At 35.6% G+C, this 10,711-nt stretch overlaps 1 protein-coding gene across 2 annotated transcripts; it reads left to right on the top strand.

The window, feature by feature from the left end:
* Positions 1-4,084: 4,084 nt before the first annotated feature.
* On the top strand, positions 4,085-10,103 carry LOC107765774 (histone-lysine N-methyltransferase ATXR4). Of its 2 annotated transcripts, XM_016584462.2 has the most exons (8): positions 4,085-4,473; positions 5,293-5,348; positions 6,784-6,910; positions 7,971-8,040; positions 8,219-8,398; positions 8,797-8,868; positions 9,580-9,681; positions 9,779-10,103. In XM_016584462.2, exons 1-8 carry the CDS (start codon positions 4,132-4,134, stop codon positions 9,802-9,804), a joined length of 975 nt encoding a protein of 324 aa, XP_016439948.1. In that variant the 5' UTR covers positions 4,085-4,131; the 3' UTR covers positions 9,805-10,103. The 2 variants fall into 2 exon arrangements, with proteins under 2 accessions (XP_016439948.1, XP_075108379.1); XM_075252278.1 differs by having other exon boundaries at positions 9,580-10,103.
* Positions 10,104-10,711: the final 608 nt, after the last annotated feature.

Here is a 10,711-nt window from a genome sequence, read left to right as displayed (position 1 = left end):
TCGTTATGTTATTTATGACTTGTGCGCAAAATTTGAGGTAAATCGGACGTGATTTGGTAGGTTCCGGAGTCATTTGTAGAAATTAGAATTTTCAAAGTTCATTAGGCTTGAATTGGGGTGTAATTCATGATTTTAGCGTTGTTTGAGGTGATTTGAGGGTTCGACTAAATCCGTATGATGTTTTAGGACTTGTTGGTATATTTGGTTGAGGTCCGGAGGGGCTCAGGTAAGTTTTGGATGGTTAAAGGATTATTTTTGGCATTGAGATTGCTGATATCTGCTGCTGCATTTTTCTGATTTTCTCTTTCGCATTTGAGAGTGGGTCCTCGCATTCGCGAAGAGTGTTTTCTGAGTGTGAGATTTTGTTCTTCGCGTCCGCGAAGGTATGGTCTATGTGTGCATCGCGAACACGTGGGAGGTGTCGCGTTCGCGAATAGGAGTGAGGCTATTGGGGACCCCCGGGTCCTTGTTCTACGCGTTCGCGAGGTGGCGTTCGCGTTCGCGAAGGTCAGAGCTGGTAAAGCTTCGCGTTCGTGAAGCCGTGGTCGCGTTCGCGAAGGGTAAGATTTGTAAAGCTTTGCGTTCGCGAAGCCACGGTCACGTTCGCGAAGGGTTAAATTTGTGGGCAGTCGAGTTGTGCTTCGCGAACGTGAGGGACCTGTCGCGTTCGCGAAGAAGAGAGGTTTGGACAGAGAGTTTAAGTTCTGAAAATGGTACTTCGTCCCATTTTTAGTTTTTGACGGATTTGAGCTCGGGAAGAGATGATTTTCGGGAGTTTTTCAAGAAAAACAACGGGGTAAGTGTTCTTAACTCAATATTGGTTAAATTACCTGAATCCATGGTTATTTTTATCATTTAATTGGCGAATTAAGTTGGAAAAGTTTGAAATCCCTCTTAGTTTAAATTGAATATTTGAGGGTCGAGTTGAGGTCAGATTTTGATAAAATTAGTATGGTTAGACTCGTGGTTGAATGGGCTTTCAGATTTTATAACTTTTGTCGAGTTCCGAGAAAGATTTTTGAGTTAAAATTCAGATTTTTATGGAAGATTAGAATTTTCTTATGAAGTTAATTCCAATAAATTTTATTGACTGAAACAAATTATTTGTCACTAGATTCGAGGCATTCGGAGGCCGATTTGCGAGGCAAAGGCATAACAGAGTAAAGAATTTCACGCTCTGAGGTAAGTAACAGTTTTAAATCTGGCCTTGAGGGTATGAAACCCCGGATTTTGGAATCATGTGATTATTTTGGAGGTGACGCATATGCTAGGTGACGGGCGTGTGGGCGTGCACCGAAGGGATTGTGACTTGGTCCGTCCCGAGAAACTGTAAAGTTGAATAATTTGTTGTTAGCTATATGCTCTCCATGTGTTGATAAAAATTTGAATGTAAATCATGTTAGAAATCATGCTTAGGCTATGTGATAGTACTGTTGGGACCCAAAGAGGTCGCGTACTTGTTGAATTTCCTGCTAAATGCTATATGTACTCAGTCTCAATTTTTACTTACACATTTTATCTCAGTCTCTGTTATTATTATTGATACATCATATCATTATTGTTTGGGCTGATTTCATGATTAATGAGAGCCCGAGAGACTGGAGAGATTTATGATTGAGAGAGGCCGAGGGCCTGATTGTGAGATATTGATATCATAGCACGTGAGTTGTCCGTGTAGCACGTGAGTTGGCCGTGCAGATCCTTATATTATACTATAGCACGTGAGTTGGCCGTGCAGCACATGAGTTGGCCGTGCAGCACGTGAGTTGGCAGTGCGGACCCTTATATTATACTATAGTACGTGAGTTGGCCGTGCAGCTCGTGAGTTAGCCGTGCGGATCCAGATATTTATATTATAGCACGTGAGTTATCCGTGCAGATTATAGCGCTTGGGCTGTAGAAGCCCCTCATGAGTCTGTACACTCCAGTGAGCGCGGGTACCCATTGAGAGTGAGTGATGAGGGCTGGGAGCCAAGGGAGTGATGAGGGCTGGGAGACCAGTGAGTGATTGTTGTCCTAAGAGGTTGTACTTGATTTCCATTTGTTATTGCACTTAGTTGCTATCTGTCATTATTGTGAAATCTCTGAAAGATTGTTGACATACGGATTACATGAACAGGAACTGTATAAAAATTGATTTGACATTAAACTGCCAGATTTGATAGCATATCTATTCTTTGCTGGAATTACTGAAAATGAACCATAACTGTGTAGCTCGTTACTATCTTCGGTTCCTTATTTATTATTGTTACTTGCTGAGTTGGTTTGTACTCATACTACACCCTGCACTTCGTGTGCAGATCCAGGTGTTTCCGGACATAACGGGTGTTGATCCTTTCGCGCGATTGATTTTCAGGAGATTTTGAGGTAGCTGCCGTGTTCCGCAGACATTGTCTCTCCTTCTCTATCTCTTTGTTTACTGTATTTGGTCTCAAACTATTATAGACTATATTTTTCAGACTTGTATTCATATTAGATGCTCATGTACTCAGTGACACCAGGTTTTAGGGAGTGTTTGTATTATATTTAAATATTATATTTTTAACCTTAAAGAGAAGTTTTGGTTTATTGAGATTTCGACTTGCCTAGTATCGAGATATGCGTTATCACGACTGGTTAAAATTTTGGATCGCGACAATACTATGATGTCATGTGAAAATGCCATGCTCACAAATTCACGTGTGTCCAACTTTATCTTTTGACACGCTTTCAAATGTTTTCTTCTTCAACGTGAACTTTATATACGTAGTACTTATACCAAAAAAAACTTCATTGTTTGTAAACTTGATCATTCTTTTCTTCATTGTAAATTAAATTTTTTCCAACTTTAGCATATTTGTTTGTAAAATCTTATAAATAAATAATAGTAGGTCCCTTTTTTTGCGTAAATAAAATAAGCTCATTTTGTAAATTAAAATTAAATTTTTTATTTTCATCATTGTAAATTAAAATCGATCTAACTTTAGCATACTCAACTCTAAATTCTTACGAAAATAATAGTAAAAAAATTGGGGTAAAGAATTTTGGCTAGAGTAATAGAGCCAATCTAAGGTAACAAAGAAAAACAAGCATTATCCATTACTATGAAAAATGAATAAATAAAGAAACAACTATATAGTATTTTACTAAGTTTTTCAATTACTATAAAAAAAAATAAGCTGTCCTAACTAAATTGTGTTAATTATTATTATGATAGAAGAAGGATTCAACAAAGGATTATATACTATCACTATATTTTTCACTTACCACTAGAAGAAGAATAGGTTGCAAATAAATTCTATTAATTCACAAATGAAGAAATATAAATGCAACTGTATATGGCCATTCTTCTTTTCAATCATTGGGAATGAATATGTTTGTTAAATAACTTGTGTTCATTGTTAGTAGGACAATTGGAGAACCAAATAGCTAAAGTGAATTGTTGAATACTTCTTGTACTTATGTGATTGAGTCTTGGAGAGTACAAGGGGATTGGATTTTTTTATATTAGAATCATAATTCAACTCTAAAATATGGGAATAGGAAGCTTAATAAGAGTTTGACAAAAATCTCAAAATAAATTCCTTGCCTAAAGATGTCGCCAAATCTTTTATACTACGGATAAAAGAAATATTTATCTTGAAAATATATTAAAATTGCTCTAAATGAATTTTGTATTTAAGGTGGTAACAAATATTTTAAATGTTATAAAAAAGAATCTTTAGTACCAAGATTAGCATAATATGAACATCAAGCAAGTTCCTTTTAAAATTTATTTTTTTCAGGTAATAGTTGGGACCAAAAATATTATAGTATATTTGTTTTTTCAGTTATTTTAGCTGATTTAAGATTAACTTTAGGATTCTTCGAAGACGAACTCTTAACAAAAAAAAATTGCATATGTATAATTCGTATAATCCATATATATATTATATGTATAATCATGTACCATTAGTATATAATTTATGTATACCAACTAAAAAAAATAAATAATGAATCTGCCCGTTTATTTATACGAAGATCCCAAAAATTATAATTTAATATTTAATATATGCTTATTGGGTCCTTTACTAGTAACTATATATATGTTTGGGGTTTAGAGGCAACTCCTTACCCGCTAAAATTCCAATTTTGTTGTAGGAAGTTGCGGCAATGGTACCTTTAGTCCGTCGGATGTCCAATATTCATACAAGGAGGAAAAACCCGTTCCTCTCAATTTGTAATGGCTACGCTAATGAGTCAAGCCCGAGTCGACTCGCTTCGCCGCCTCCGATCCAAGTCGGGTTCACCGAGTCAGCCGGTCGAGGTGTGTTTGCCAATCGGAGAATCGGTGCCGGCGAACTCATTCACACTGCCAAACCCATCGTCTCTCACCCTTCTCTTTCTTCACTTCATAGCGCCTGTTATTTCTGCCTCAAGAAGCTTCAATTCAAGAACCAAACTGAAGCGTCAAATGTTCCGTTTTGTAGTTATGAATGTAGAGAACAGTCCAAGGTATATTAACCCTTTTTCGTTAAGTTTGTTTGAGAGATAGTTATGGAAACTATGTATCCGTTTTTTAGAAATGTAATTATCACAATCTGTTAAGCATGGGTTTATGAAAAAGATTGACCTCCTAAAAGAATGAAAATTAATGCTTACGAACAATTTAATTATCTCCAAGGCTCAAACTGCAAGTTTTGTCGTCAGACTGTACCCTCTATTTTAGCTGAGATAGTCATCTGGAAACAGTAACCAATCTAACGCCTCGCCACTACCACAAATCTCAGGTTAGATGGGGTTTTCATTTTTTGTTGGCATTACCAACAGTGGCTGATCTAGAGCACAACTTACGGGGTAGCTTTTTTGCTCAGACCCTGTATATGTATTAAGAAATCCACTAAATAACTATAATTATTTGACTGTATTATAATTGTATATTAATTTCCAAAAAAATATCCCATAAATTTCAAATCGTGGATCTATTACTAAATGAATGAACCTGTGGTGAATAGATTGGAGTTGATGATATCATGAGCGTGCAATAAGATGGTGATATCAGAACACACAGTAAGATCTTGTGGACTAACTACTTCTTGGATCTTCTTATGGAAAGACTGTTTAGCTTCCATTAATTAACCTAATGGTTTTTTTAGCCGTAGTTAAATGATTATAAACTTTATATGCTGTAATAATTCGACAGGGGGACTATACTATGACTTGCTCTATATACTTACTTTGTTGTGCTTAATGTGTCTTGGTTGTTGGATTTTAAAATAAACTTGCCTGTATTAGTATATCTCGCTTCTAACTAATGTTATCTCACGGTTTTAGATCTTTTACGAGACTGAAAAGCAAGCAGATTGGTCAGCTTTTCATGAATATTGTCGGTATGGAAGTTTCTAGTTTCCCTCTATTCTCGATCGAATATTTCGTGTTTGCTCTATCGGTTTTCTTCTGAATCATTTTTATCCTATTCGTCTCATTCTTGCCTTTATGTATAGGCTTTAGTTCCATGCTTAAGTTAGACGCACACCACTTCTTAATTCTTATACATGAGGGGAGAAGGCAATGAAATACTGTTTCCTATATGTTGAAAATGTTAATTTGTCAAAAGAAAATCTGAATTAGATCATTGAGGGCATTTTTTCTCAACATCCATATGTGCCAAAGAAAAGAATTCAAGCATTTACAAATCTATCAACACTCAGAACTATTCTTTTACATTTAGTTAAACAATTTATTTAAACAAATTTGATAAATTTTGTCTGCGTTTAGCTACAGGGTACCATGGGAATTGTCCCATGTACCTTTTGCTAGGGGATAGATGATGCAAGATAACTTGCATTAACATTTTTATAACTATTTGCTTTTTTGAAAAGTTACATTTGTAGAACAATTCGAAGAGTAAGTTTTTGAGAAAGATATACTTATTTCTTGAATGAATAAACTTTAATGTTCTCTAGCTTATAAGTTGTCCACTTATGGAACATGTTAAGCTCTCAGGTTTCCTATAATCTGAATTTGTCAAATTTGGGTATTCGAATCAATCTGCTTAGCAGAATTATTCGGGTATAAAGGTTGTCTGCATAAGTAGATTCTTTCTCATGTTTTATGTTTAGTTTCTGCTACCAAATAAGTCTTTGCTTAATTTTAGTTAGAAACTAACCTAGAAGCAGAAATTTTGAACTTACTTTTATAGTTGGAAAATTGAGGACATATTAAAAAACAAAAAAGATAAGTGTCTTAGAAGAAAAAATGAGGTGTCACAATTTTGTTCTCCTCTTTTGCCCTTTTGAAGTCATTGCGCATTTTTAATATAAAATCTAAACCAAGTTGATATCTAACACTGAAGGTCAAATCTCAATTCTCAGGTCTGAGCAAAATAATAGAGATAAAGTACAATTTCTTTATTAACCTTTCAGGTTTTGCAACATTCATATGATCTTGAAACAATTGCCTTTGATGCTAACCTTTTCGAAGGCAATAGACATTCTTTCCACATGTAAAAGAAGGAAGTGGCTGTCCTATAATTTGCTTCCATTTTAAAGTAGAAAATATGAACATATGATAGATAACTCTCATTCCATCTCATTCTTTTGCTAATAAACCATATATCATGTTTTTGTATATCTTGATAGGATATGAGTATAGGGGGGAAATCATCCTCCGTGATTCATAGTACTATTAGCTATTAAGGCGTGAATGACTATTGGAGTTGCTTTAGAAAGCATATATGGATCTAATGACACATAGCTCGGGGATATTTATTTCACTTATCTTTGTGAGTCGCATATTCTCAGTTTGCTTGTTCTTGTTATGAAGAACTCAGGGCCTGAAGTATCCGCTTCTGGTAAAGAGATTGGCTTGCATGATTATATCTGGAGCTTCCACTCCTGAAACTTTTGACATACTTCAGCCAGCAACATTATCTTCCAGAATGATTTTACTGGTGAGTATTTCAGGTTCAGCCTTTTGCTTAGAAGTTGGAATCCATGTTTGTGCTGTTTGTATTAAAACTTCAAACTCGCTAGCTGTTTTCTAATCCTTGAGAATCTTTACTGTATCTCATTCAGCAGTGTAACGAACTTTTACTGCAAAACTTTGTTTCTGAAATTAACAGGTGAGTGTCGCCGTGTAAACATGGATAAATATCTTCAACAAGAAACTTGGGAGTACAAATACTCATTCTTTTGCAAGGTTTTCTTTTTCTTATTGGTTGAAGAAATATTTTCAACCATATTTTATTTTACTAAATACCAATGGTGATAAATGTTGATAAAAAGCAGTAGTTGGGAGAGGCATTAGTGCATAATATAAGGTGGCTAAAGTAGTCAGGTATTGGTCAAACGAGGTGAAGCGCCAATTAAACAAAGTGAAGCGCACAACTTGAGCTTCACCGAGCTTTAGGCTTAAGCGCGTTTTGTGCGTAAGAGTCATTTTATTTTTATTTTTTTGGTATATTATTAGCCTTATTTTTATTGCGTTATGTGCATATCTTTTTCATATACTTTACTCATTTGCTCCTTTCTTCATTAAACCCAACTCCTTTTTGTGATTTGCATGTAAAACCCGATTCAACTGTGCTTTTTCTTTCCCGATTTTCGCCTTTGATAATACTGCATGTACCTATAAAAGGCATACATCATTTAAATCTATATTCCATTTAAATGTACTTCAAGAAGTTGTTTTTTCATGAATGAAACAGCCAATGACCAGAATTTGTTAAAATATTCTGTCAAGAATGTTGTATGACTTACAAAAAGAAGTCCAAGAGGAAAGAAGTTCCGCTTGATTCTTTTTCCTTGGAAGGTGGAATGAAATAAAACTTTCTTCCTAATTAGTTTGTGAATGAGATAGATTCCTGTGACTTACATCCACCACCACCACCACAAAAAAAAACCCCTTTTTCTCTTCCTAATTAGTTTGTGAATGAGATAGATTCCTGCGACTTACATCTTGCAAGTTAGATCTGTAATCAATGGAGGCTATTCTGACCCTTTTAATATCAGATGGAGAAGGAATATCAGCTGCTGAGAAGCACATTTGAAGATGCAGGGTTCACAGATGAGCAGATTGCATGTATCCCTACTGTTTCGTATCTAGTGTCTTCGTAGGATTGGAGTGTATTATAGTTTTATCTGAAGAAATACAGTAGGCGTCTTCAGTCTAGTCTCGTTATTATTTAACATAGAGGACTTCAATCAGTTATGGAATACTGGGAGAGAAATGGTGCTATTGTCTCTTTAACTTCTGCTAGTTTTGACAAAGCAATGGTATATTGATGTATTGGCACGGATCCGTATCAATTCTTTTCGGATTGAATTGGCCTTGGGATCGTATGAAGATATCCTTTTGTCAGCAGCAGCATCAGTAGACGCAGAGGCTGCTGTTGGAAATGCTATTTATATGCTACCGTCATTTTATAATCATGACTGCGGTAAGAGTTCTCAATCTTCTGATGTTTAGCACTTACATTATCTAAATGTTTCAGTTGACCATTAATCACACTGCATATTTGTAGAGACATGCCAAAACAAAAACTTCCTTAGTCTGCATACCTGTTGGTTTGATTCTGTACTTCTATTACTGGGCCTTTATGGGTAGGACCAGTACTTTCGTTCTTGCTATGATCCTCCAAGTTCTGATGTGCAACTGTTGTTAGTGGTTTCACTTCTGTACTTCATACTTCCTACAAATAATTGAATTTAAGCAGGCAAAATAACCTAGAAGAAGAACAAAGAAAGAAATTTGTTTTGCTCCAATGCTTATATCTAGAGATGTGCCAATGGAACACTAAGCAGTTCAATTAACTCTAATGTTTTATTCCCCCTGCAGATCCCAATGTACACATTCTGTGGATAGAAAGTGTGAACGCAAAATTGAAGGCACTTCGTGATATTGAAGCAGGTGATTCTCCTTTCGTTATTTGATCTGTTCACTTTGCGGTTTTATACATGTGTTTTTGTAAGAGAATCAGTCCCATAAGATTTAAGAACGCTATATTTACTTATGTGGTGAAACCCGTCTAGGCTTTTGTTTTGTGGTTCAATTTTTGGATGTTCATTGCCATTGAGTACAGAGGTTCCACGTGATTATAGCCCGATAGCAGCAGTTATCCAATTCTGACCTCAAAACACTGCGTGCTTAATATTTTGCATATGCTGTTGGCCTACAATTCTGTTGTGGTGAACATCTAAGTTTCTGCTACTATAGGAATGCCTAGCTCCTGATGATTTGGCTGATGTTGCTATATAATAAAAACAACAATAAAACAGCAAGCATTGTCAACAACAAATTCTTCAATCCCAAGCTAGTTGGGGTCGATAATATGAATATTCAATATCCATTTGCTCCATTTTGGCCCGTTCAATCCAATACTCTGTTTGATTGATTTCCTTGTACTGGTCATATAGCCATGAATATGTTTCTCTGAGATTTTCTATAATAAATAGTTTAAAGATAAACCTCAACTGGTGATCTCCCGTCCAGCAGAGCATGCTGGCATAATATAATTAACAAATAAGTCAGTCAATTTCCTGCTTTGTTTTCACTAATCTAACTGTTTCTTTATCTCTAGGATTTTAACATTGATGTTTAAACTCTCATGTTATATAACAGGGGAAGAGTTGCGGATATGCTACATCGATGCAAGCATGGATCATGATGCTCGGCAAGCTATCCTTTCTGAAGGATTCGGTTTCCATTGCAAATGTGCTCGATGTATGTCGAATGACTAGAAAATTGCACTTCTATGTTATCTGCATTCCATTCAGTTCTTTAGGTAATACACTCAACTCAGTTTCTAGTTTTCCTACAGCATCCCGAAGAACAATGTTAATCTAGGACCATGATATTCAAAAGAATGATCAGGGTGGGTTGCTGTGAGCACCCTCCACTTCCAACCAAGAGATTGTGAGTTCGAGTCACCCCAAGAGCAAGGTGGGGAGTTCTTGGAGGGAGGGAGCTGAGGGTCTATCGGAAACAACCTCTCTACCCTAGGGTAGGGGTAAGGTCTGCGTACACACTACGCTCCCCAGATCTCACTAGTAGGATTATGGTGGGTTGTTGTTGATCAAGGCATGTATTTTTTATTCAAAAGATAATGAGGCCGTATTCTCCACTTAAATATCAGACTTTGTGGCAAGGTTTAATTCACACGTAACATTCTTACCACTAGACCAAAACCTAGTGGTGTCAGATCATTTATTTATATTCTTCATTGTTCTAGGTATTGAAGTCAATTAACTCACAAGCTGTAAAATGTTATAAGCCCATCGTACTGCGTGGAGGTGAAGCTGTAACGTGGTCATTGCAAAATTTTCAAGTTAAATTCTTAACAATAAGTGCTTAGAACTAGATCTTTAAAAGCTTATTAAGTAAGACACGGCTTGCAAAAACGAAGAATATGCAGATTATCAAAATAGGGAATAATTAAAGAGATAAAGAAAACACTCTACACCTCCAACCTTTTAGTTTTAGGTTACAAGATAATCAATCCTAGGAGACTTCACAAAATACGCCGAAATGTGGAAATAATATATACGGTTTTTCAAAATAAGAAAATAAATCTATATTTATCTATACTATATTAAAACCACGAATCCCCATAGCGAAGTATCATTCACCTTCTTTTTTTTTTTAACTTTTTTAAAGATAAACTAGTTTAGTACCAGCGGTCTGTATTAAAGCAAAGTAATACTTGAAATATTGTGATTTGGCTCGTTTAATTATATTAGATCATATTAGTGTA

The sequence above is a fragment of the Nicotiana tabacum genome, chromosome 4 (genome assembly GCF_000715075.1).
Source record: "Nicotiana tabacum cultivar K326 chromosome 4, ASM71507v2, whole genome shotgun sequence".
NCBI lineage: Eukaryota > Viridiplantae > Streptophyta > Magnoliopsida > Solanales > Solanaceae > Nicotiana > Nicotiana tabacum.
This window is presented reverse-complemented; position numbering and strand designations above follow the sequence as displayed.